We start from the raw sequence: 27,893 nt of genomic DNA, 5'->3' as shown, positions 1-27,893 counted from the left end.
CCGTGTAAGCTAAGCAAATATTTTAATTGCAGAAATGTTTTACACAGGCATACTAACTGTATCAGGAATCTCTATTACCTTTGCATTTAACCATTGCAATAAACCATTGCATTTAAGACTCACATTTTGAATTTATTTCATTCATTTTGAAGACTTATCATGCTAGGTAGAAAATATCAGTTGATTGCAGTTACAAAACCAATATATATATGAGACGTACTGTACTTAAACATTCACCTACTCAAGGTTACACACTCAGTGGCACTGGGGCTCACTGATGTACCGCGTAAAACATTGTTCCCTCATTAGAGCTTTTATTTTATACTAAATAATATACAAGCATTTGCAAATAAAATTCAGAGGAGAAATCGAAGGAGAATATGTGTTACATACAAAGTGTTGTGCTAACTAAACAATATTTGAAAAATGATATAAACTTCTGATATCCTTTTTATTCTTGGAATGTCAGTGTGATGAGATTTAATTACAATATTAAAACTGTAACTGAGTTCGATGCAATCGCAGTACGATTTTGTTTAGTTGTTTATAAAAGCTCATGTTCAGTAAGTCCTCTAGGAATTAATTCACTAAAGGGGCATTTATTGGGTTTCCCTACTATCTGGACAGGGATTCACAATGTCCTCCACCTCAATGATTTCCACCACCAGATCTCGGATGGCTTTTACGCTGCCAAGCGGCTCTTCTCCATCTGAATCCTCAGAGATAGAGTCTCGGTGTGGATCTGCAGTGCCTTCAGGCTCTACCTTCGCAGACTCTGGAGTCATGTCACCTCCTGCTGAAAGATCAGGGATCATAGGGAGTCCGTTTGTGTTGGTAGTGCTGGAGCTCTCCATCACGATCTCTGCTGCTGTCTCACTGACCACAGTGTCATCTTTTAGGGGAGATGAATCACAGGAAAGTGTTTCAGTCTGAGTGTCATCTGTGTCTTTAGTCTGGGAACCTGAAGGATTTCCATCATTGGTTGTATCAGGCTGGACTGTACCACTGTGTGGCTCCTCAGGGGGTGCAGGATCACAGATTTCAGAGTGAGACTTATTTTCAGCGTCAACCTCTGTCTCTTCTGAAGCGCAGACAGTCTGATTTTCTTCCACAGATGCTGGAGGAATAGGACTTTCTGGGTTCAGCTCAACTGGTACGTTGACAGAATTGGTTTGATCTGTAAGTGACTCAGGCTCTGACACGATGATTACAGGAGAAATCACAGTGGATGGCATAGCTTGGCTCTGAGCTGTAGCATCAACAGAAATCTCACCCACTGGCTCTGAGGAATCAGTTACAGATATTAAAGGGACCTTAGATAGATCTGAGGTCTCTGCAGAAGCACAAGATGGGATACTGGGAACTTCTGAAAGCTCACTGGCCTTAGACAGTTGGGCATCAACTGTTTGAGATGATTCATCTGCAAACTCTTGTTTCTCCTCCACTGGTTGCTTCTCTGAACTGCCATTTTCCACCAACACAGAACTGGAAGTCTGCTCAGCTTTTTGTGCCACAACTGAAGACTGTACTTTGGCTGGACTGGAGGGGGCTGAGCGAGGTGGAGTGCGGCTGTCAGTCAGACTGCTCTGACTAAGACACTGCAGCTCGGTGCTGTCTACAAACAAGTTGTGCTTCTTCAGAGTGGCCGCTTCTTTCACCACTGCATGGAATAAAAGATACGGTGAGATTGTGGCAAAAAAGACATTCCTATGAAATAAGCTAGACAGTGGAGCCTGTAGCTAGCAGGACGAATATCTCTTGGACTTTAGCATTTTAGGATACGGACTCATAATCTCCAGATGTAGTACTTTGAACCTCTCAGGAGCTCTCAAGTTACTAATCATTATACACTCTAAATACAGTTTTAGGAACACCAGCACCTTCACACAGTCGATCACCTGGTAGCAGCACAATGCTTAAAATCATGTAGATCCAAGTTAAGAGCTTCAGGTAAGGTTCACATCAAATATCAGAATGGAAAAAAATGTGATCTCTAGATAACCGTATGATTGTGCAGCTATACAGGTATTCATAATAAAGTGGACAGAGAGTGTCTTTCTAATGTTTGCTTCTAAGGGGAATTATACATTACCTACCTTTATTCACTTCATTATTCAGGGCGTTCAGCAAGATATCCTCATAGACGTTCTCCACTTGGATGAAGTTTGTGTAATCAGCAAAGATGTACTGCTCATAGTTTTGCAGCTCCTACAGCAAAACAATGAGGGAAATCTCATTCAGTATGTCCTTTTTTCAAGACAAAAAACTAGTAATGAGGAAAAAGCCAGGGCTAACATCTCAGACATGGCTCTACCTGTGACATTTAACCAACTGAGAAATAAGTACTTTGCAGTAATTAACCAAAGGCAATAGATATAGCAAATACAGTATATGAGGTTGATGAGCAAGTATATGAGGTTATTATAAGTGAGAATTATCAAAATAGCAAATAACACTGATCACAATTGCACACACTGGAAACCAGAGCATCAACTAAAAATATTATTTGTAAATGCGAATCAGATGGACAGCTATGGATCTTTATCAGCTCATTTTGTATTAATACTAAATCAAATTTTATGAGGTTTTAATGACTTGAGTCATCTGTTTTTCAGACTTTACTGTTATTCACTAATTTCACTGTTTCTTTAAATATGAAATAAGGATTTGTTTAATTGTTAAGATTATTTATTAGGATGGAATGTTGGCTCATCTATACTATAAATGATGCTTCATTTCCATCTCACATTAGTAGGGTTGGTTTTGTCAAAAATCTGCATCAATTGTTATGGAGAAATGAGCAGCGAGTAGAGCATTTCAATTCCAAGTTTAAAAGTACTTCTTCTGTCCATTCAAGTAGATAGGGATCTTATATATATATATATATATATATATATATATATATATATATATATATATATATATATATATATATATATATATATATATATGGAAATAACTGCCCAGGAGAGTTGCCAATATGGCTGCCAAGGGAACAGACTTTACTATAAGACATGTGATAAGTACAGCTGTTTAATCTTCATTCTGTCTTGCGTTTCAGCTCTACTAGCTGTTTATCACACTCAGGATTGCTATCATAGACTTTGAAATATTTATACTATTTTCCCAGGGACATGAAATGAGATATTATGTTTCATGTTTTGCCCTTGTGTGTGTGTGTTTGTGTGTGTGTGTGGAGTGCTAGTAATTACAGTTTTACAGCTGGGTGCCAGGTTTCTCCTGATCGCTGGCAGGGTGATGTCCACCAGAGCCTCCTGGAAAATCCTCTTCCTCACTGTGCTGCTATCATAATCATATTGCTGAAGACGATAAATAGGGGTTAATCTGATATCCACAAGCTAATATTTATTATATAATCTTTTTACAGACTAGTTTAGGTAAAATTTCAAATGATTAATATACTGTATGTTCACCTTAAGCACTCGGAGCTTGGCTTTCTCCATGACTGTGGCCAGTTTCTCAGGTTCATCCTTCATGGCTGCCTGAAGCAGCAACTCGAAAGTGTACACAGCATTCTCCATCAGCTAGAATAAGCAAAGCACCCATAAAACAAGCATGCTTAGAACAACTGACACAGATTATTATCTCTACAAGATATATTATGGAAAAAACTGCAGAGGAAGCCCCATTTTAATGAGAACCATAACTGATTATTTGGAGAATATTTTTGTGCTTTTAAGGCTGAGGTTGTTAAAAACAACAAAAACAGGCATTGTAGTGAATCAGTATGAGAGGGATAGAGTGCTCAGGAAAATGATGGTCCCTAGAGCGGAGCTGCACCATGAGGCCTACCTGCTGCATATGGCTCTGTGTCTTGTGCACCACCAATGTGGAGTTGGAGAACCTGAAGCGGCTGCGCAGCTCCTGCAGCTGTTCCTTCAGTACGATGACATGCTGATAGCAGTCCTCCATCTGGGCATGAGACACCTCCTCTAAAGCCTTATGATTCAGAGAGCAACATTCACCATCAGACCAACATTCATAAACGTTCAGATACTTTCTCAAACACAAATCTCTTGCAAATAGGGCTACAAAAATGAATAATTTTTCAAATTAATTTGTTGTAGATTTTTAAAACCTGTGTTGTTTACTTATAAGGTAACACCTATAATCTCTATAAACCTTATAACCCACATAACCAACTGTTTTTGGTTGAATATAATGCACTACTGAGGATATTGGGGGCAGCAACATCAGTACTTTTCACCATCAACTAAAGATGTACCAATCCCACAACATACAAGAGAGCTCTGATAATGAATCAGCTTATTCCCAGCCTATGAGTAACAGAACTTTATTAGTGTAGTGATGTGGAACAAATGTCTACAGTAATTGGTCACAGTGAATAAGGGGGATTAGTAATAGTCGCCTCAGTGCAAATGCTTGGTGGGAAAGTTTTTTGTGCCTCTGATATACAATATCAATTACATCTTCAACTTTCAGATATAACATTTCAACTTATTCAACTCTTTTCCTGAGTCTTACTTTAGTAAGTTCTTCTTTAGTTCCTCCCGGCTGGAAGTCCTTGCAGATTCGGGTTAACTCTGTCTCCAAACGCTGTCTCACGGCCTGGAAGCCTGAACTCACTGGACCCATCAGTTCCTCCAGAATGGAGGCCAGATACGGAGATACACTCTCAGAGCAGAACTTCATCACTGGCTCTGAGACAAGGCCTGAGAAACATGCACATATAAATACTCCAACATGGACAAAATTGGCTTTCAAGGCATGTGCACTTGGTCAACTTTGGTCTATGGCTTTCAAGGCATTTCCAGTTGGTAGTGTTGTTCCATATGAGGAGACATGGACACACCTGCATTTACGTGTATGAACTAATATGCCTTGTATACCTGATATTTAGTCCTGGCAATCAAGACATTTACATAAACATCATCACTCTATGTAATTATGTTGGATTGGATGATACTGCGCATGTTTTTTAAAAAGATTTTTTTCCTCCACATTAGGGTGAGGATCTCATTTAACAATCTATCATTTTTCTTTTCTCTATTCCTCACCTTGTAGTTTGGACTTGAGGAAATTCCAGGAATCGATGATTTGGTCCATGTCAGAACGAATGCGTGTTTCCTGCTGTTTGGCTTTCTCACTGCACTCCTCCTTCAGTCTCTGCAGTCCTTCTTTCAGCTGCTCCTGCACCAGCTCATACGTCGCCTCCACCGTCTGGAAAAGGTAAGTACGCACATTTACCTACAATTTTATTCTTTTGTTAATTTATTAAGTACTGTGATGTCTGTAATGTATATATCAGTATTCTGACATGTTTATTGTTACATCCACTTCAAATTTACACACATAATGCCTTTTGACTTTACACTTCTACATAGGAATTAAAAAAAAAAAGATTTATTAATAAGTATAAATAAAGATATGCTTAAATATTCTTTCGGAGGAGTTCATGCAACGAGTAGCAATAATGGTGAAGGTGAAGAAGCTTCCTCAGGGACATTATTAAGTAGCGCTCAAACTGAAAAAGCTAGAGAGCCAAAGAAACATCTTTAAATATCCCTGCCAGTACAACTGATTTGTGAACAAATAATAATGATAAAATAATCATGAAACCACAACTAATTGCACCACGAACAGGTGTGGCTAAAATCTCTGAAACTTATAATAAGGAAGGTAAGTGAGAGGTTATCGGTCACTCAGAAGGTGTCACAGGATGACCTGAAAGCAGCAGGAACAACAGATAAACAGAGACAAATAAGCAATAAGCAATAAACTGCACCACAATCATGTCTGTTCCTATACCTCAAGCAAAAATCTTCAATTTAAAAAAGATGTACAGAATTCTGAACTCTTTTGAAACAACATACTCTGGACAGCAATATTTGGGACATATTAAAGAATTTCATCACATCGTCCAAGAAACTGTATCGGGGAGACGACTGATGTCTCAACAACACAACAAGCCAAAATAACTCTACAAGGCCTTTTATGGCTTTACCAATCTCTTTCCTTGAATAATTTATCAATCATTTTAAAATTGCGAGTTCATCAGGGGGACATTTGTAGCTTTGAGGTATTGAAGCATGATGATTTGGCAGGAGAAATGGGCTAAAACTAAACCACAAAGCTGCCAAAATCTATAATGTATAACTCCTTATGGCAGTCATCTCAATTTTGTTTAAACATATCCACCCTTTTTGTTATATTTGTGAATACAAAGTCACAAGGCGTGTGCAAATTTGAAGTGGATATAACAACAAATAAATGCAACAAACATAAAGACACACAGTAGACACACGCATCCAACACAAGAATAGCCAACCAATACACTCATGCCATTAATACATATCCCACTCCCTCACAGAAATAAAGTTACCTATGTTAAACATTTCAGATAGTAATCATTTCAGATGGTCACCTTTTGTTTTGAGTCGCCTGAACAAAATACTCATCAATCAAGTGTAAGCAGATTAATCACATTTAAGCAAATGGGAAAATAGACAAAAATATTACTGAAGATAATGTGGGAAGGAGTATACAGTAGCTGTATTCTCAAAGAAATTTTACACATTGCTCACAATGTAATGGAAACAAATCAGTACCTAATTATGTTCTCAGTAGACTTAAACCACACTACTGAAATTTCAGTAGTGCATTAGAGTTGCTGAAAGGAAATGTGAGTAAGAATATTGTGTATGCAATTTTAAGTCATGTTACTGCTGATTAATAACTTTCAGTAGGTTTTGAGTCAAGCAGGTCTGTAACACACCATGAACCACACTCTCTTTCTTTCAGCCTTCTTCCCCTTCAGTCTGGGCAATAGCTCTGTCTGCAAAGATGGCAGCAGCTCCTCCATCACCAGGTTGGCCAACACCTGCTCCAATACACACACACACACACACACACACACATTAGTTCAAGGAACTCACATTACCTAAAACCTTTGGTAACGGTTCTTAAAGAGTTTTACCTGACAACTTTTTATTGCAATCTGTGTGAAAAAGGACTGTGAGTGGCACTGAGAGAACCTTCACCTACGTGTACATAAGACCAGTTTGTCTAACAGTCAGACCTAGAAATAACAAGCAGCAACTTATATTATAAGCAAAACTGCCATTTGCTATAAGTGTATATAAAGCCATATACAGTGCCTTGTAAAAGTCCCTTAAGCTTTTCCACATTTTGTCACGTCAAACGTAAATGTATTTTATGTGATAGAGCATCAAAAAGACCATCACATAATTCTGAAATGAAAGGAAAATGATAAATGGTTTTCAAAATGTTTTACAAATAAAAATCTGAAAAGTGTGGTATGCATTTGTATTCAGCCCCCTTTACTCTGATGCCCCTAACTAAAATCCAGTGGATCCAATTTCCTTCAGAAGTCACCTAATTAATAAATAGAGTCTGTGTGTGTAATGTCAGTATAAATACAGCAGCTCTGTGAAGCCCTCAGAGGTTTGTTAGAGAACATTAGTGAACAAACAGCATCATGAAGCCCAAGTGATCAAGTGGAAGAATCTGTCCACTGGACAATGATTAGTGCACTCCACATATCTGGCCTTTATGGAAAAGTGGCAAGAAGAAAGCCATTGTTGAAAGAAAGCCATAAGAAGTCCCATTTGCCATTTGTGACAAGCCATGTGGGGGACACAGCAAACATGTGAAAGAAGGTGCTCTGGTCAGATGAAACCAAAATGGAACTTTTTGGCCTAAATGTAAAAACGCTATGTGTGATGGAAACCTAACACTGCACATCACCCTGAACATTGTGAAACATGGTGGTGGCAGCATCATGTTGTGGGGATGCTTTTCTTCTGCAGGGACAGGGAAGTTGGTCAGAGTTGATGGGAAGATGGATGGAGCCACATACAGGGCAATCTTAGAAGAAAACCTGTTAGAGACTGGGTTGGAGATTCACCTTCCAGCAGGACAACCACTCTAAACATATAGCCAGAGCTACTCATGTGTTAGAAGGTACAAATAAACTTTCAACAAATTTCAAATTTGATTGCAATCTTTAAAGAAATATGAGAGTCCTAGTGCTATAGTACCTACATAACTTAGGAACTCTTGACCAAGCTTCCTGCATTTTTTATGTAAAAGTAAAATGCCAGTCACATGCATGATGCAAAATCACTTTTCTGCTTATCACTTGCCTTACATAACAAGTCAATATGTTGTTCATGAGATAAAAAAGTAATACAAAGGCAAAGATTCTGTAAGCAACACTGAAAAGGAAAGAGGAGGTGTTTCCTTCACGGCTACTGGATTTCCTGTGGCTCAGGCTGCAGTCACCGTATTTTACTTCCCAATATGGTATGGGATATTGTAGGATATGGAGGATAATAAGAGCACTGTTATTATGGTCCAAATATCTCAATTCGCTACTGTATTCAAAATCTTACACAAAATCAGATCGCACATGCTAAGAGAAACACCTTAAATAAATCAGTGAAAGTTAATGCGAGCCTGTGTAGGTGACGTACGTAATGCATGCTCTGTTGCATAGCTAGTTCTCTAAAACGTGTGCAGTTGTTTTTCCAGAGAATCTCATGCGAATTTACATATCGAACCATAGTGAGCTACGAACTGAGTTACATTTCAGAATCATTTTTATTCACCACATATTATTCAATGCATTAGGAATGTTTCTTGGTGTTTGGTCAAAGCACCATATATCCAACACCCTTATCCCTGCAGCATACACAAAATTCCTATTAGCATATTCTTTGTAATTTATTGGGAAGTTGTTTTGATAGTTATAAGGCTAAAGGACAGGAGCATTTCCCACTGTAACTGCAGTTTTTTTTAGCGTCAAAACCAAAAAGTAAACTTTGCAGAGGCAAAAGAAAATATTTCCCTTGTGGTCACGTCAGTTAAACGGAGCTGTGACTCAGATACGCCTGTCTGACAGCTGGGAACACCGCCTCTCTCTTCACACACACACACACACACACACCGGCACATACCCACACCCACACACCCCACACACACAAACATACACCTCTCTCTTTACACACACACACACCCTTTCTCCAGAGACACACATCTCTTTTCACACAAACTTATTAATAATAGATTAAAAACATGATAAAGATGCTCACTTGACAGTCGGTGCCCACTAACATCTCCCACGATTCATAATGTCCTTTCTCCTGCCTGTAGAAATGAATGGCCTTAAGGAAGGCTTGGACTTCACAGGTCGTCTTCTTCAGAGTGTCTGAATGTAGACAGAGAAGGAGGCAAATATTAATGATACATCAGTCTAGAATGCTGGATTTGTATTATATAAGATCAGTGACCTATTTCCCCATGCAAATCACTGATGTGTTTTCATACATGGCATGTGTGTGGTGACGAGCGACACAGATCATGCACACAGATGAACTAAAAAAAAAGAAAAGAAGCATTTTTGTGTTTAAGAGGCCAAACTTCATATTGTGTAAATGTTTTTAAAAATAACATTCAAATTATATATAGCTAAAAGTTTTGTTGTGCTCATTTCAGATTTAATCTCCCTTCGCTGTTAGAATAATCCCTAGTACTAAAGGAAGGCTTTCTGCTAGATTTTGGAGTGTGGATGTGGGGATTTTTGAGCATGAGGTCAGGCGCTGATGTTGGCTGAGGAGGTCTGGGTGCAGTCAGCATTCCAGTTCATCCCAATGGTGTTCAGTGGGGTTGAGGTCAGAGCTCTGTGCAGGACACTCAAGTTCTTCCACACCGATTAATTAAGCTTTCTTTGTGCACAGGGGCATTGCCATGCTGGAACAGATTTGGGCCATTCAGTTGAAGCGAAGGGAAATCCTAATGCTACAGACAAATGAGTGCTTCCATCTTTGTGGCAGGAGTTTGTGGATAGCCTGCATATGGGTGTGAGAGTCTGGAGTCTAAAACCTTTTGGCCATATACTGCATTTTTATAGCACTAAAAAAAGAATACTTAAATCATGCCAGTGAAACCTTGCATAAATAAGCAACAAGAGGCATACGCTTACTGTGAAGTAATACTAATACTAATAGACTATTTCTTTGTTGTTAGGTAATAGAAAATAATTATAGGAGGTCATAACAACAAAACCTTTGAAACCTTTTGCAAAATTATTATCAGATCAGTATCAGCTATCAGTTGGTATCTGGCATTGGTGCATCTGTAATAAAAATATCTTTATATAAATGTGCTTGCATGACCAGCTTGTGAGTAACTTCTCCCTTGTGGTCAGTATGATACCAAAACCAAGTGAAAGGAAGAATAAAGTGATGAAACTGAAAAAGTGCTTCAATTAGAGCCCGGGTTAAGAAACAGCTCTTCCAACATGCCATGCTCATCAATTACACAACCAGTGCTAACTTACATAAGGAATTTCTTACATTATTATTTCTATAAGGGATACACAAGAAGAAGTTAAGAAGTTATACAAGGCTTCAAATCATCGTCATGCTTAATGTTTAATTTTATGTATCCTGTGCATACTGACAGGATCAGTCGCTTTCCATGAATAAACAGCCTGTGGTATTTAACTAATATAAAAACATACACACACACATCAGCAGGTGTTAAAGCAGCACAACAGCAGTGTGTGAAACAGTACTCCATGCTCGATGCTACAGCATGTGTAACCATGCTCTGCAGAGGAGGATGAACCATGAAAACCACTGAATGACAAATCATCGAGACCATCTTTCCTCCAGCGCAGGAAGAGCAGTTTCTGTACGTGTGATATTATTAGAGCGTTACCAAGGCCACTGACAAAACAACAGCAGCGACCTTACAGTTTCGAGGAGGCAGGACTACTTTGAGCTCATTCTCCATTACTCTATTTATCGGTCTACTGAAAAAAAGTTTTTCAGCTGTTTATCAGTCCCATCGTTCTTGAAGGAAACCCTTTGTTTTTCGGTTTCACGCTGAACATTTTAAGGGCTTCCACAGAAGAATAAAGTAAAGAAGCTTTTAGGGTGATAGAAGGAACATATCTATCTATCTATCTATCTATCTATCTATCTATCTATCTATCTATCTATCTATCTATCTATCTATCTATCTATCTATCTATCTATCTATCTATCTATCTATCTATTCATCCATCCATCCATCCATCCATCCAATCTATTCCATATCTAAATTGTAGCAGCTGTATTTCTGTGAATTAGTGTGAATGAGGTGCATGTGCCTGACTGTGAGTCTCTGTGAGACTGTGTGTGTAAATTCACTAAACTTATATTTAGTGTTGGTGAATATGTGTGTGTATGATAGACAGACAGAGTGAGGTTGGTGACATGACATGTTGAGTGTCAGGTGTTTCCCCATTCAAATTTTAAACATTGGCCCGTCTCTACTAAATACCTTTTGTCACGGCACTCACCGTGGTTTTGATGGCGGATGCAGTCAGACAGAATAGAGACAAAGCGAATCTGTTGGTCCTCCTCTTTGAAGCTGAAGTAGGCATCTCTCCTGTACGGGAGTTTCAGGAAGACGGGAAATGGACCTGGAACAGTCACCATGGGTGTAGCGGACTCCTCTTTCGAACCTTAAGAAGTGGGGGGGTGAAAAGGGAGAGGGTGTGTTCAGTTGGTTTTGGTTGGCTTGTGTGTGTTTTCTTTTCTTTTGGAAAGAACTTGGGAAAGAGATGCAAAGTGTATTTACATCTCACTGAGATTAAGGGAGGAAATGACAGGTCAGAGCCCTACTCTCTATCCCTATCTTTGTTTCAGTGTCTGGTCTTAACCTATTGCACATAGGTACACTCCTTATTTTATCTTAAACATCACTACATCAACTACAAAATGGCAAATAATCCCAAGTGCACTACATAACCTTGGGACATCAGTGTTACACACAAAGTTCACACAGCAGGGCAAATCTGATTTATTTTTTTAAACCCTGTTCCAAGTCAGCAAATCTGATTTGTTTGTCTACATTTTAGTCAAACATTTTTCTCATGCTTAAATGCCAAAAAGGCAAATAGTTGAGTCCTGATAAGGCTTAAGACATCTAAAACAACACAGCAACTCACTGTTCAGGTCAGGGAAAGCCTTGTCCACTAGAGCAGAATATTTCTCCTCTGAGGTCAGCACAGTACCCCCTGTGAGCTGGAGTATTTGACGTGCAGGAGTTCCTTTTGCAAAAGTCTGTAATCAAGCAATCAAAGCAATCAAATAATACTTTAAAGATAATGAGTGAACAGTAATACTTCAGTTTGCTTACTTTTTTTGTGCTGCAACAGGTGCTGCTTTTTTACAGTAAAATGATGTCTATAGCTTCTGCTATGATTATAAGTTGGTTGGACATCTTATAATCCATAGTGACTTATTTTCCTAATAATTTCATGCATTATTGGGTTGTGTTGTTGTACCTCCTGGCTGTCATGAAGTTCCAGACTGTAGTCTGCCCGCACTGTCGCAAACCTCTCCTTCCACTTCTTACTGTCATCAAAGTACAGAATGCTGTCCTTATACACCAAATCAGATGCCTGTGGTGGCTCCTACACACACACACACACACACACACACACAGTTTAGTGATACAAAAACCGGTGTACAATACCCTGTAGCACATGAAGACATTTGAGTTGAGATTTGCATTCTTACATTCTCAGCAGTTTCAGTAGCCAAACTATACACTATATGGCCAAAGGTAATAATTTGCCACATATACATTACAGTGAAATTCTTTTCTTTGCATATCCTATCCTTGGGGTCAGAGCACAGGGTCAGCCATGATACAGCACCCCTGGAGCAGAGAGGGTTAAGGGCCTTGCTCAAGGGCCCAACAGTGGCAACTTGGCAGTGCTAGGGCTTGAATCCCCAATCATCTGGTCAACAACCCACCACCACTGCCCTGTTCTCCAAACTACTGCCACAATGATGTAAGCTCACAACTGTGTAGTGTTCGTGTGCTATAGCATTACAATTTCCTTTTACTGGAACTAAAAAGCCCACACTGGTTTCAGCATGACAACACCCATGTAAAAGGCTCATCATTGTAATTCAGTGTGCACTGGGTAAAATACCTTCTGTTTGAGGAGCTGTGTATTAACTGTCTGCTGCTGCTCCACTTCATCCTGCAGCTGTGAGAAAAGCGACACACAGTACTGCCTCTTATAGTGAGGGCTGAAGTTGTTCAGCTCGGCCTCAGTCCGTCCTGAAAACACAGACACACACACACAAACACACACACACATATACGTTTAATACATACAGCTTGGATATTCATTGTATACACAGTGCCCCAAGACTACTTTAGGCACTATGCTGGTGCGTCTTCTCTAAAATGAACACTACAAATGCATATATAATGAAAATGCTGGGGTGTGCTGTCTTTCTCTGCAGCAACACCCAATTTAAGTGTTGTGGTGAGACATTTCATATCTTAGTGGTTGTGTAAAATGTTTATTGCTTTAGAAGTTACGAGAGTAACTGGGTTTGGGTTGCGTTCGGTTTGTTTTCTTGCTCCTAATATATGAATTTACCATTTTTTATTCATTCATTTTAACAACTGATAGTGAAGAAAGAACTGTGAAACCAAACACACTGGAGGTTTTATCGTCTATATGAAACGTCTTTATTTTGTCACACAGGTGTAAAACGTTGTACAAATGCACTGCTGTTGGACTAACTTTAGTAGTATATCTTACAAAGACATAACTAAAACAAATGATATTCCAAGAATGTTGCCATTACTTGGTCATTTTGTTATCATGGACTCATTTATTGTATCTTACGGCTACGATATATAACTGGTATTCCCCATTTGGTATGACCTTGTGTCTTAAAAATCCATCATATCCTCACAGTCTGGTTGGGATTTTTTTTTTTTTTTTAGATGTTGCATTTGTAAGAGGAAAAACAGATCTACAGTCAGAGCCAACCCCATGATGCATTATGGAGAAATTTGGGCTGAAACTTAACGCTTCATTGCTCTGCCAAAATAACATGGCACAGTGATGTGGAGTCTGCATTTCCTCCTATTTCCACTCTCAAGTCCAATGACTCTCTCCATTTTGTATAAATCTACTTATTTTTCAGAGAACAAATGCCTGAGAGAGAGAGCGAGGGAGAGAGAATAATGTGTTTTCCTCCATTCAGAATGATAAGTGTGATAATAGGTTTTCCTGTCTCTTTGGCTTTGCTTGTGACCTCTAATTCATCAACATTAACTTTAATGAAGCCATGAGCTCATTTTATTTCTTCATACTACAACAATTGTCTAATATGTTATAGTAGGTTCATGATATTATATACATATTTATTCATAATATTATGGAGAAAACCTGTCTTTAGGGCATGTAGATTGCAGAGAAAATAACCAGCTCCAGAAGAAACTACAGATTTATGCTGAAAAGATGGGACACATGAAACGGTTTTTATATAATGATTCAATTAAATGTGAATCTGATTCCTGTTATCTAATCAGCCTGCTCTTCATCTTGTGCTGATAAATGAATTCAGAGGCAGAGGGATGAGATAACGGTTTCCTGTGAGATTCCTAACTGGCAGATTTGTTCTTTTCCTCTTTAAGGCACATAGCAGGCATGCGCGCACGCACACACACACACACACACACACACACACACACACAAAGACACTGTTGAAACTTAATTCACTTCTGAAATGCGAACTAGCTAGCTAGCAAAGTTTTACACTGCACTATGACCAACACACACACACACACACACACAGAGTAAGACACTGTTGAAACTTATTTCACTTCTGAAATGCGAACTACCAATCTAACAAAGTTTTACACTGCACTATGACCAACACACACACACACACAGACACACTGATGAAACTTAATTCACTTCTGAAATGCGAACTAGCAAGCTAGCAAAGTTTTACACTGCAGTATAACCAACACACATGCACGCACACACACACACACACACACACACACACACTGCAGCTCTTATAAAAGTCAATCCATTCCACCTTTAGCGATAATTCTTAAACTCTGAGTTTTCCCTCCAACTCATCCATTACAAAATCAACACTCAACAGCTCAGGAAGTGACTGTGCAGTAATGTGGTCAAGTGTGTTGCAATATATGCAGCCATGCAGAATAATATCCCTTTTTTGTACCCAAGCTTTCGCAAAGGCAACAGTAAAAACTAATCCTCCCTGAACAACTTGCGTATTAATCTTTTAATTAACATATACTATCTATTTGTCATAATGCTTTCTGGTTTCCTGAATTGCCCATAACGTTCAACCATTATCAACATCTCACTGTTATCTTACTGATCGCTAACTAGCTGGTCTCAGTCTCTAATGCAACTCAATTAATCTGTATACTGGTGCAAATATTGGTGCGTGACTAATGAAGATAATTACTGTTTTGTTTTTCGGAGCAAAACCTAAGTATTATCCCTTAGTTGACTATTTATCCCCAAATAAAAACACCACTGGAACTGCACTAGCCGTTTGTGATTTCAGAGTGACTTCTCATGGGAAGAACAAAAATATAGCACCAAACCATACATTAAAACAATCATTACGCAGAGCACAAATATGTCGATATAAATATGTTTAGTTCATTTCAGGGAGAGAGACAGTTCATTTCAGGGAGAGAAAGATTCAAGATTCAAGAGGGTTTATTGTCATTTCAACCACATACAGCTGACACAGTACATAGTGAAATGAAACAACGTTTCTCCAGGATGAGAAAGAGAGAGAGCGAGAGAGAGAGCGAGAGAGAGAGAGAGAGAGAGAGAGAGTAAGAGAGAGAGAGAGAATCTTCTTATTTTGCTGAATACATGCTAACATAACATCAACCTACACTCAGTCTTTCTCACACAACCATGAGGATTTATGGTGCATTAAGCCTGTTTTTAAACAATCCATGATGGCTCTGGGTGTGGCGCAATGCTATGTATACAGCTACATGCTACACTTCCAATATACACTGTATTCTACACAACAGTCTTCACAGTAATATGCAGTAAAGTATGTCACATTAGTATATATGAAATGCTATATATAGCAAGCCGGATGCTGTTTTACCTCAGAATTATCTCAGACTACTCCATTTGTGTGATAAATACTGTAACCTAAATTATGATTTGTTTCGGAGAATAAAGCTGGAAAAGACGCAAGGCCATGTGGAACTAAATTTAAGGTGGTCAAAAGATACAGGAGCCAGATCAGAATTACAGTATACACTGACCAGGCATAACATTATGACTCCTTTTGCTGCCCAAAAAGCCCTGACCTGTCATGCACTGTGTATTCTGACACCTTTCTATCAGGACCAGCATTAAGTTTGAGCAACAGTAGTTTATCTGTAGAATTGGATCACATGGGTCAGCCTTCTCTCCCCACGTACATCAATGAGCCTTGGCTACCCCCATGACCCTGTCGCCGGTTCACCTCTGTTCCTTTCTTGGACCACTTTTGATATATACTGACCACTGCAGACCGGGAACACCCCGCAAGAGCTGCAGTTTTGGAGATGCTCTGATCCAGTTATCTAGCCATCCCAATTGTGGCCCTTATCAAACTCGCTCAAATCCTTACGCTTGCCCATTTTTCCTGCTTCTAACACATCAACTTTGAGGACAGAATGTTCACTTGCTGCTTAATATATCCCACCCAATAACAGGTGCCATGATGAGGAGATCATCAGTGTTATTCACTTCACCTGTCACTGCTCATAATGTTATGCCTGATCGGTGTAAATAAAGTAATAGCAAAGTCTTTTGGGTCAAGTATTTAGCTCTCACAAACATTTAAGAAATGGTTAAGAAAACATTTAAAAATGAATATTTCATGTATTAATTTGTTAATAACTGACATATTTACAACAGCAAATCAAAAGGTCTTGGACTAACATGATGTTAGCTGTTGCTAATAATTGTCAGTTAGAGTTAGCTATAGTTCACACAGGCAATAAATTAGCGAAGGTAAGCCTTGAATTTTCCTCTTTCCTACAACACTTAGATGAATTCATACTAAACTGTAACCCCAATCATAATCACACATATTCAGGTTTCATTTTGTAAAAAAAATTAAATGATCACACAGTATTTCAGGATGCAGTTCAACATGCATTTGAAAACTGGCTTAAGTGATACACTATCCTAATATCTTTGGGGTTCTGAGCTAATATTTACATTATTCACATACTGCGTGCAGGTTTTTAGCTTGAGCATTAGGCATAGTATACACAGAGCTTTTTCAGTTTGGCAGAAGGCTTGTAGGTGTAATTGAATATAATTGTGCCACTATTATAGCCGCATATAATTGCAGGATGTTGATGAAGATAACAGTGGAACATGCTGAGTGAGACGGGATAGAGCTACAGGCCCAAAATCAGCCGTTTTATAAGAGTAAATCTTAATCATTTCGTAACACAAGCAGCAAACAAAGTAGCAAGTACTTAAGTAAATACTGTGAGTTTCTGAAAATTATAATATACACTAGACGGCAAAAGTTTTGTGGACATACCATAACAGCCATATGTGGTCTTTCCTAAGCTGTTGCCACAAAGTACACAAAGAAGCACATAATTGTATACAATGTGTTTGAATGGTGTAGCATTAAGATTTCCTTTCACTGGAATTAAGAAGCCCAAACCTATTCCAGCATGACAAGGCTTCTGTACATAAAACGAGTTCAATGAAGACATGGTTTGTGAAGGTTGATGTAGAAGTGGCTGCATCCAGCCCTCACCTCAACCCCAGTGAACATCTCTGAATTGAACTGAAATGCCGACCGTACCACAGGCATCCTTAGCCGACATCAGTGGCTCACCTCACTAATGCTTGGCTAAAATCCAAAAATTCACGTTTACTGAGCTATGACCTGCAAATTAGTGTGATACCTTTACATTTAAGGCATTAATTTAAGTTCTCAGCCAAGGCTAGATTTAATATACTTATACTACACTGCAATTTTAATTATAATTAATTCTACAAATATCTCCCTGTCTACCATATCAGAAATGTGTGGGCATATCAGATCGTATAATAAACAATGCGGTTGTCTTGGCAACGTGAGCAACCAACAACGGTGGTGGAAAAGAGGGTGGAATGCATTTAAAAGCATTTATGAAGATTTGGATATGTTTATAGGGTAATAAGATTTAAGGTCAATAAAAACTCTTGGCTGTTTCATGTCTTGGCCAATCAGCTAGATTTGGGGATAAATGTTGTGGGTTTTATTTTAGTTCTTTGCTTTTGGCAAAGTTTTAAAGATTAGCAAAGGGTCTTAATTTACTCCATATTTGCTGAATAATACACTACGACAACGTTTTGTAGTGTTTCTACAAATGTCTGATTTCTCAGTATACATATTATGCTCTCTGCATGGTGAATAGTATTATGATCTGCCATGTTTTATAAATTCAGTGCAGAGATTTTATACTTTCAGCTCTTATCTTTCTGGTCAGGAACTTCATATTTACATGTTAATAAAAAAAAAAGTTAAATGATCACTAATGCTGAAAATTCAGTGGAATATTTAATACAGTAAGCAGAATTAAATACTTCTGTATTTTGTGGCCTTAGGTTGCTAATTAGGTTGGTCACATGGCCAAAATGTTTATCTAATGGTGGTCACATGTGTTTCTGGTGCTGTCACTAGTAAAGGCTGTGGAATTGATTTAAGTGTTTCCTTTATTACTGTCTACTAGATAGTGCTAGACATTTATTAATTATATTGTGTAGTACTATCTAATCTGTTGAACAGTGTACACTGACCAGGCATAACATTATGACCACCTGCATAATATTGTGTTGGTCAAAACAGCCCTGACCCGTCATGCACTATGTATTCTGACACCTTTCTATCAGAACCAGCATTAACTTCTTCAGTAATTTGAACAACAGTAGCTGGTCTGTTGGATCAGACCACACAGGTCAGCCTTTGCTCCCCATGCACATCAATGAGCCTTGGCTGGCCATGACCCTGCTGCTGGTTCACCACTGTTCCTTCCTTGGACCAATTTTAATAGATACTGACCACTGCAGACCGGGAACACCCCATAAGAGCTGCAGTTTTGGAGATGCTCTGATCCAGTCATCTAGCCATCAGAATTTGGCCCTTGTCAAACTCACTCAAATCCTTACACTTGGCCATTTTTCCTGCTTGTAACACATCAACTTTGAGGACAAAATGCTCACTTGCTGTCAGTGTTATTCACTTCACCTGTCAGTGGTCATAATGTTATGCCTAATCGGTGTATGTAGTAAATAGAGAATAAATGAGGGAAGGAGCAGCACTGTCTGTCTGTTACAAAGTTGAAGTCTATGGTGTTTGAATGGAAACACAATGAGCAGAAGAGTTAGATCCAAACGATATATGGGAGCAGCAACTCAGGTCTTTCTAAATGTGACCAGTTTGATCTGAAGGTTCTCTTCGACTGAAAGCCGGCATCACAGATAAGATCGGATATCTACTTGTGAACAGCGTGCAAAATTCATTCTTTTGATGCCTTCAGCAGATGCACAAAGTTCATGCAAGTGACTTTCATAGTAGTGGTAAACAATACACAGCTGAGTACTAGGTCTTTATGCTCACATCTGGAGAGGTTTCAAACTGCCCTGCATCCTGCAACACACAAACACACAGTGCTTTGTATATCTGGAAATCCTGCAGAGGGGGGTCTCTGGGGCTATGCTTTTGTTCGTATTTATTGCACTGATCCTTTGCTTCCAGCTCTGTGTATGTGTGTAATGATGTGTATGCACACGACTGCAGACTAAATCAGGGCTACAGGATAATGGTATATTTTAAGACAAACTGAAAACAGTGCAAAAGACTTCACTTCCTCACACCTTCTCCATAAAATCTATGTATGCATTGAGTTGGTTTTAAGGAAAAGGATCAGAGCTTAGCCTTTCCATTTATGGTAAAGGGTGGAGCTAAATTCAGGGTCAGAAATTTTTTAACAATAGCTAGAAATGAAGAAAGGACTGAGATGCACTGCATTGCAATAATGTGGATCAGTTATTTCATGGTTTCTAAATTATAACGTCTATTTTAATGATTATTACAAGACCACCTTTAACTTCAGTACCTACTTTATGATTGATTTTTCATATCTCATGAAAATGTCAAGTATCCTGATACAATACTACAATGGCCATATCATCGACCCCCAAAACTGACCCCATCAATTGCCACACTGGTATGAAGCAAAAACAGTTCAATTTTTTGTAATAAAAAAAAACCCTTTTAATTAATATCCTGTTTTTCTCACATCACAGTCAGGTCATAAAAAAACAAAGTGTACAAACCAGTGCTCTATGATCTGCTTTTATGTCCTGCAGCTTTCAAAACCATGCGTTTTCGCTAACACCTTTTCTGCAGGGAGTCGGAGCTGATGTTCTGCACAAGGTTTAAAGCATGAAGTAATTTCCTGTAGCATGTCCCTCTATGCACTTAAGCAGCTGTGAGATAAAACTGCTTTTAAAAAACAAAATAGGCTAGTTTACAGTAAGGTTAAAATGTTATCCCGATTCAGTCTGATCGGTTATTGAAAACCTTAAACAATAACGTTTTAAAAAATAAGACTCATCTTTCTATTACATCATTTGTGTCTTGAGGTGAATCTGGACATGAGATGGGAACCCACACTGAATGGGATGCCAGTTCATCAGAACAGGAACAATAAATTTAAAATCACATTATGCATGCTAAAATACAAGTTTATATTCATTATGTTCCTGGGTGATTTATTAAAGTTGAACATGGTGAAAGTCCTGTTCCATTTTCATACATTTATTTCATGGCATCATGTGTCAATATCACAGTATCATTCATTTAATAAGGCTTTTCCCCCTTGTACTATGTAAAGTCACTATTTGTAGAAAGAATGTGTTACTATTGTATGTATGTAACACACGAATGTAGGTGCTGTTGAGGTTTCAACTTTATTACAGGTTTCTAAACTATCACTGGTATGAAACCACTTTTTTTTCTTGCATTCATGCTCAAAGAGGAAACATCTACATTGTTGTTCAGGGGAGAGTTAAAAAATATATCATCTATTTATAGATTAAATAATATGTTCATTTTTATAAAGCTAACATGTGGTGCTTTTGGTTAGTAACTACTGTATATAATCAAAGTTAAAGGTCAACATAGTGGCAACTAATATGCGTACTGGGAAAACCCTGAATAGTACGGCAAAATGGTAGATGCTCGCCGATGGTAGATGGCAAAATGGTCTTCTATGCAGCTATGGTTGTATCTATGCATCATAATGAAGTGCTAAAAATGGAGCAAGGCTTTTGGTAGAACATTCTATCTTCCTGTAGTAAGGGGCGGTGCAGTGATAAATATTACGTGGGAGATCAAGGAGTTATGGAAACCAGGCAAAGCCAAAGTAACCAGAGGCAGAATAGAGCATTAATATGTACCAAAGTAGTGATGAACACTGGGGCACTGATGCAACAGTTAAAGGTTTGTGGAAGTGGGAAAATAGTGTCAAGATGCTGTGCTAAACAAGAAGGCTCTTCATTGCATGTAATAGACGTGCATTGTGTGGTTGTGCTGAACTGTTATTATCTGTATAGCAAAAAAAATGAATACAATTAAGTCATTCATTCGCTGAGGAAAACTAGTATACATGGTTTAGTGAGCACTGAAACCACTTCGGAAAAGACACATGACCCTAGAAAATCTAAGCCCATGTTAAATTAATTTCAATTTTATAACTCAAATCTAACATTCTGAATGTGTGTGTCTAGGTGAAAGGTTCATTCACATCAGTACATTGTTTCTTTCTTGCTATGTCAATATTTTTTGAACATGTAGCATGCTGTGGTAGCTCAAGTGGTTAAGGCTCTGGGTTCTTGACTGGAAGATTGGGGTTCAAGCCCCAGCACAGCCAAGCTGCCACTGTTGCTCCAAACCAGGGTGGGGTGCTGACCCTGTGCTCTGACCCCAACCCCAAAAGATGGGGTATGTGAAAAAAGAATTTCACTGTGCAGTAATGTATATGTGACAACTTAATGTAAGATGACTTTACACTTTCTGTAAAGTGCTCAAGCAACAGATGAGTTGTGATTCTTTTTCCCTGGACATTTTGCCTTATTCAGGAACACATTACACAAACACATAGCGGAAATAATGGTTACTAGTCATAAATCTACTTTTATTCAGTGTCAAACTTTATATTTCATAATAAATTGATAGCAGGGCTTGGAGTTCCAGACTTCAAGATTTAGATGCATTTTTTGGCTCATTCCACCAGAAAGATGTGAGAAATAAAGAGTTCCAGACTGACCACATCAGATTGCGAGAGCTGCTTTCAGCCGGTCAACATATACAGTAACATGGAAAAGGAGCAGCTGGTACAGAATAAGATTTGAGCAGAGGGACTCTGAATATGTATGTAGGACAGATTGAGACTGTTTTCATACTTTCAAAATGTTTAGGAATGAAAATGATTAAAAATGCATTAAACACTGTGGGTCGAATGTTGATGTTCCATCAGTTGACTAGTATAACTCTCACACACATTCCTCCTGCCATTTTGTCAGAAAGGTATAAAATGTACTGAACTTAGATGCCATTAATAGCTGCCAAGTGGAAGCACAAACTCTTTTTTTCTGCCCTGATCCTCTGAACAGTAAGATCTTGGAAAAATAATGAGGTTAAAATGAAACAGCTTTCAAACCTGAGAAACCAGATATAGATTGTTGGTTGGATAATGGACAACATAGGCTAACTACTATTGGATATTAGATGGGTGACATTAGCATAGTCTGTCTACTAGCAGTGTATGAATCGACTCTATTAAACATTATGGCCGATATCCAAAGCTACAGACATAAAGGTGCATCTGTAACATTTTAGCATGTCCACGTGGTTAGGTATTTAAACTCTGTGGAGAATATTAACTGCAAATAGTGGAAAATTTCAACCCCCAACTATTCAGCAGGGCATATGGAGAACGTGCCAGTTGTGGAAACACAAACATGTCACACGTGTGCGTCTCTCACAGGGAGGAGGCAGTGAGGGGAGTGAGTCTGGAATCAGAACGGCCTGTCAGTGAGTGCGAGTAATTTCCCCAGGCCCTAATGCAAGCCAGAAATGAGGGCTTATCCTGAAGTGACCTTAAAACACGCACGCTGAAATGCACGGGAATAAATATTGAAAGCTAATCAGGTGGACCACATTGGCAGCTGAAATATAGGATGTGGCCGATTTGCAGGATGATAATAAGGGGCTGTTCAGGCCACAAAGACGCTCGGCTTAGTGACAGCATCCTAAATCATTCTGTCCGCCTTCTTTTCTGAACATGACAGCTGGAAACAGTTTGGTCAGAGTCAATTCACAGATTCCTCTTTCTCTGACTTTCTGTCTTACTAAATCCCTGTCTCACTCTGTCTCTAAACACACTGTCAACTTTGTAACAGAAGGGAAGCACATCAGGAGATTTTCTGAGTCACACATTTTTGTCTCTGTGCTCACATTGCGAGTGATTTCACCCAAACCAGAGCCCTGTACCATCTTTAAAGCTTTTGAGAGGGTCCAGGCAGCCTGAAAGGCCTAAAGCAGCTGGAGTTCAGATGAACAGATGTGTCATCTGAATCGCTTTACAAGCAGCTTTAATGGTAGAAAGTCACTACAGAGAAGCTTCCAAATACCTACCACGGAACCTGAGCAAGCAGAATGATTCACATCGTCAGCTATAGACTGAAACAAATCAGCAAAGCTGCAAAGACTTATCTACAACTAACATCTGGGACATCTGTAATAAAATACCGGCATGACTCCTTGATGTTAAAACACTTACATGTATATTTGAGCAATATCAAATAGGATCAGCAGCATTGCTTTTTACATTATGACAAATATGACATCACTAAGCATGTCAGTTCTAAATAGAATCTTAAAGTTTGTAGGGAATGAAAAAATATCTATAGTCTAACATAGCTAACACATATGCAAACTGCATGTCTAAAGCATCACACTCACTGTAAAGTTGTTTAGTATCTCAAACAGATTCTGACCCTATATGATCCTGATGAATAAATCATGACATCATTTAGAAAACTGCCATGCATCTGCTTCATTAATTAACTCATTTTATTCACTTTTCATAAGCTACTCTCAATGTGATCACTACCATATGACCCTCTAAGGTCTTTTCTACAAAACCTAGCTCAGGGTTTAATGCATGAGGTAATATCCTGTAGCGAGGCCCATGTCACACTGAAGTAACTGTGAGATCAAACCTCTTTTAAACAGTGCTGTCGAGTCTAGAATAAGGTCAATGTGTTAACCTGCTTTATCTACCTATTCTTCACCAATTACTTACTGAACATAGAAATAGAAATCTCCTCAATTTTCCCACTGCCATAAGCCGTGACATATCCGGTGTCTAAAGTATGTGTCTTCAGTTTGCTAAACCTAATGCAGCTCAAAAATAAACCTATAGCCTTCAGTATTACATCATGCAAAATACATAATTATAAATCATTGTGGTTGTGCTATCTCATATGAGCCATGCCCAACAGTTCACTCCTGACTACATGCTCCCACCTGCATAAGAGTAAAATAAAGATGTTCTGCATCACAAAACATTTCTCTCCCAACAAGATCTGGACATAAACACAGTTTGCAGTTTTAGTGCATGATGATCTAGACATAATGTACTGGTATCTACAAGCTGCTCTTACTTCTTAGGTCCACTAATCTTGCAGCTTTGGTACAACACTATAGATCATAAATAGATGTGTTATTAGGTGAGGCTGTATATCAAAACACAACAGGCACTCTCAAAGTTGACGTAACAGACTTACTCTAACACTGGATAACACTTTATTTCACTGTGAACAGCTTCCTAAAAATCCATCCATCCATCCATTCAGCCACAAGAGCATTACTGATGTCAAGCACTGCTATCAGGAGAAGATCTGGGATTTCCAGTTTATCTTAAGGTGTTCATTGGGGTTGAGATCAGGGCTCTGTTGTAGACGCTCAAGTTCTTCCACTCCAACCTTGGCAAACCATGTCTTCACGGAGGTTGCTTTGTGCACAGGGGCATTGTTATGCTGGAACAAGTTTGGGTTCCTTCATTTCAGTAAAAGGATCCGATCACATCTGTCTGTCTGTCTCTTGCTCAGTGTAACCCTTTACAGGACCTTCTTCCCTTTCTTTCTGTTCCTCTCATTGTATCTAGGAAATACTGTTTCCAAAGAAATTCCTCATCTACATAAACTTATCTCTGTAAGACCTGATGAAACCATTAACAATGTTAATAAAATTTTTGTAAGGTATTTTTCATTATACAGCATGTAGCTTTATCTGTGTCCTTTATACCCAGTAATTCTGCTCTCCTTGCTTTTCACTTCTCTCTTCATCCCATATCTCTGTGTCCTAGTCTGTCTTTTCAGTCTGTCTTTCAGTCAGACTCATGATCACATTGATCACATTTCAGATCACACTGAGGTCACTTTCTTTCTGTTCTCCATTTGCTTTGTCTTTCTTTCATTCATTACTCTTTCGATTTCTACCTCTCCAATCTCTCTCTTTCTGCTTAAGTCTCTATTCTCTTCTTTTCAGTATATCACTGGAAGAAGTCAGTTTGGCATCAGGATTGTTACCCAACTTCACAGTAAGTTGTGAAAAGTGTGCAGAAGGAAGTAAGTAGCTGCACTCCATTGATCAAGCAGAACAATCCAGATGGGTGCAGAACAGAGCTGGTTTCCTCTTTTATCAGACACTTCCCCTAAATCAGCAAACAATCCTCTGGACCAGCTGCTCCCAAACACAGGAAGGAAACACGTTCTTCTCATCACGCTGAACCCCACATGACATAAAACCCTCCACGCTTCTAAGCCTAAAGAGTTGGACAGATGTAGCAGTGTTCTCACAGTCCTGCTGAATCAATTTGAACGCCATTTAGTGCAGAATTTAACGCATACCATCCAAGTGAAATGGATGTCATGTGAGTCGTGCAGGGTAAGACTGAGTTATACTGGAAATTTGGGGACCCCCAAAGGTATGCGATGCATAGCCAGGGGGTCAGTGATTTTCACATGTACAGTTACACTGTTGGAAATCACAACCCAGTTATATCAGCATTATTTTATTTATTATTCAGTTGTCTAGTCATTAACCAATTTGACTGCTCATTTGAATAAATTAGTTTAATCCAAAACTCATTAGCACAAAACAAAGTAGGCCTATAAATAATGTCAACTTGAACCTTTTATCTCTAAATAAACTTTGGGTCCATTATATTATATTAGGCTAGATTAGACTTTATTGTCATTGCACATGGGTACAAGGCAACAGTCAAAGTGTGCAGTCACAATATTACTGTACACATTTAAATAATGACCATAATATTTGACGAGTTAGGTCATATTCATAAACTGTCATAAACAATCTGTCCTCAGGGGTTTGTTTTGGGAATTTTTGGATCCCTGACAACAAAAAGTATGAGCACCCTTGAAAATGTGATATATTAATTTAAATTAGCAGTGATTTTGGGGGTGACACGGTGGCTGCAGTGTCACGGGTACAATCCAAAGTTTCTATTATGTTCTTCCCATGTCTGGTTTCTCTAGTTCCATTTAACTTCCAAAACACATGCCAGTGGGTGGATTGGCTACGTTAAATTACCCCTTGCTGTCGATAAATGTGTGAATGCATCTGTGTGGTGCCTTGCGTCCCAATCAGGGTAGGGTGTGTTCTTGCCTCTTGCTCACTATTCCCTGGATAATTCACCACAACTCTGAGCAGCAACTGATAATGAATGAATGACTGAATGACTCTGTTCCAAAAGTTTAAACATCCTTCACATAATACTTAAATATTTAGTAAATGTTGAAGAAATCTCCTGAATGTGTCTTCACTGTTTCTTTTGTTTATGTTTTGTTATTAAAACTGAATATTCAAACACATCAAATATTATGATGATATTTCGACATCAGCTATTAGTGCACACTGTCCATATGTTAACTACAATGAAAGACAAGCAATCAACGTTTGCTGACTAGAACGTTTTTATTGTTTTTATACTAAGACATGTACTAACATTATTATTAACCTAAAAGATCCACATCCTCTCTGAAGTCCATCTGCTCTCTAGGGAAACTAAAACCTCATGAATGTCCTGTCCAGAAATCCTGTCCAGATCATTAAAAGCCAAAAGATGAATTACATTTCAGGTTAGACAGAAGGCAGAGAGCATCTAAACAACCCAAACTATACAATTACTTTACACAGAGTAAAGCAGAAAATAAAAGTAACAGTGGAACCAATGAATCATTTTCCCCCTTATTGCTGCTCCACTACAAAGTCTTTAAGATATCTCCTTAAAACACTACCTACCTCTGATGTAGTTGCATTTAGTTTCGTCTAAAAGACTGGAGGCAGAAACTCCCATGGTGAAGATCGCTTTTTCTCTGTGTCCGTAACTCCCGTTAACTCACTTTGGTCGCAAACTTCGTACGTCTTCACCGTCAAGAAGAACGACCTGCGCTGACGCCTGAATCACACACGAGTCGGATCTTCATAAGTGACTCATAAAGTAAACGAATCGATTCCCTAGAGCTTTGCTTGCGGTGTTGACTCCCTTCTCCAAAAACTTTACACATTTCTTAAACTGTAGCGCCGCCTGGTCATTCTTTGCAGCAGTGACCCCCCATATCATGGAAACACTGTATTTTATTACTTCGTTACGTCATTAACTTAGTAACTAAGAATGTTAGAAGTAGTAGCAGTAGTTGAAGAAGAATTACCATAATGTATGTATGTATGTATTTAAGTTTGGCGCTTAAAAAATTAATAATAAATGTAACCAGTCCTGAAGTTTCATTTTAAATAATAATATATAAGATTGTAATAAGCAATTTTAGTAAGAAAATGCATTTTTATTTATAAAATAACTCATTTTATAAAAAATAAAAAATGCACGTGCACTAGAACCATTTTATATAATATATA

At 38.5% G+C, this 27,893-nt stretch overlaps 1 protein-coding gene across 2 annotated transcripts; it reads right to left on the bottom strand.

Annotated features, from left to right (window-relative positions):
- Nucleotides 1-5: 5 nt before the first annotated feature.
- On the bottom strand, nt 6-27,462 carry niban1b (niban apoptosis regulator 1b). Of its 2 annotated transcripts, none has more exons than XM_058414005.1 (14): nt 27,279-27,462; nt 12,998-13,128; nt 12,341-12,469; nt 12,002-12,116; nt 11,351-11,515; nt 9,096-9,211; nt 6,758-6,865; nt 5,040-5,202; nt 4,507-4,694; nt 3,814-3,960; nt 3,435-3,545; nt 3,213-3,320; nt 2,097-2,208; nt 6-1,660 (listed from the first exon to the last, which is right to left on the bottom strand). In XM_058414005.1, exons 1-14 carry the CDS (start codon nt 27,331-27,333, stop codon nt 600-602), a joined length of 2,709 nt encoding a protein of 902 aa, XP_058269988.1. In that variant the 5' UTR covers nt 27,334-27,462; the 3' UTR covers nt 6-599. The 2 variants fall into 2 exon arrangements, with proteins under 2 accessions (XP_058269988.1, XP_058269989.1); XM_058414006.1 differs by having other exon boundaries at nt 6,758-6,862; nt 27,279-27,461.
- Nucleotides 27,463-27,893: the final 431 nt, after the last annotated feature.

The sequence above is a fragment of the Hemibagrus wyckioides genome, linkage group LG17 (genome assembly GCF_019097595.1).
Source record: "Hemibagrus wyckioides isolate EC202008001 linkage group LG17, SWU_Hwy_1.0, whole genome shotgun sequence".
Classification (NCBI taxonomy): Eukaryota; Metazoa; Chordata; class Actinopteri; order Siluriformes; family Bagridae; genus Hemibagrus; species Hemibagrus wyckioides.
The sequence above is the reverse complement of the archived record's forward strand: the minus strand, read 5'-3'. Positions and strand labels throughout refer to the sequence as shown.

Excerpts from the sequence above, each read along its gene's own strand:
- niban1b (XM_058414005.1), bottom strand. The coding sequence starts at position 27,333 with ATGGGAGTTTCTGCCTCCAGTCTTTTAGACGAAACTAAATGCAACTAC. Across the intron at positions 9,212-11,350 it reads CATCCGCCATCAAAACCACG|ACACTCTGAAGAAGACGACC; the intron begins GTGAGTGCCGTG and ends GTCTACATTCAG. Across the intron at positions 3,321-3,434 it reads CCAAGCTCCGAGTGCTTAAG|CAATATGATTATGATAGCAG; the intron begins GTGAACATACAG and ends TATCGTCTTCAG.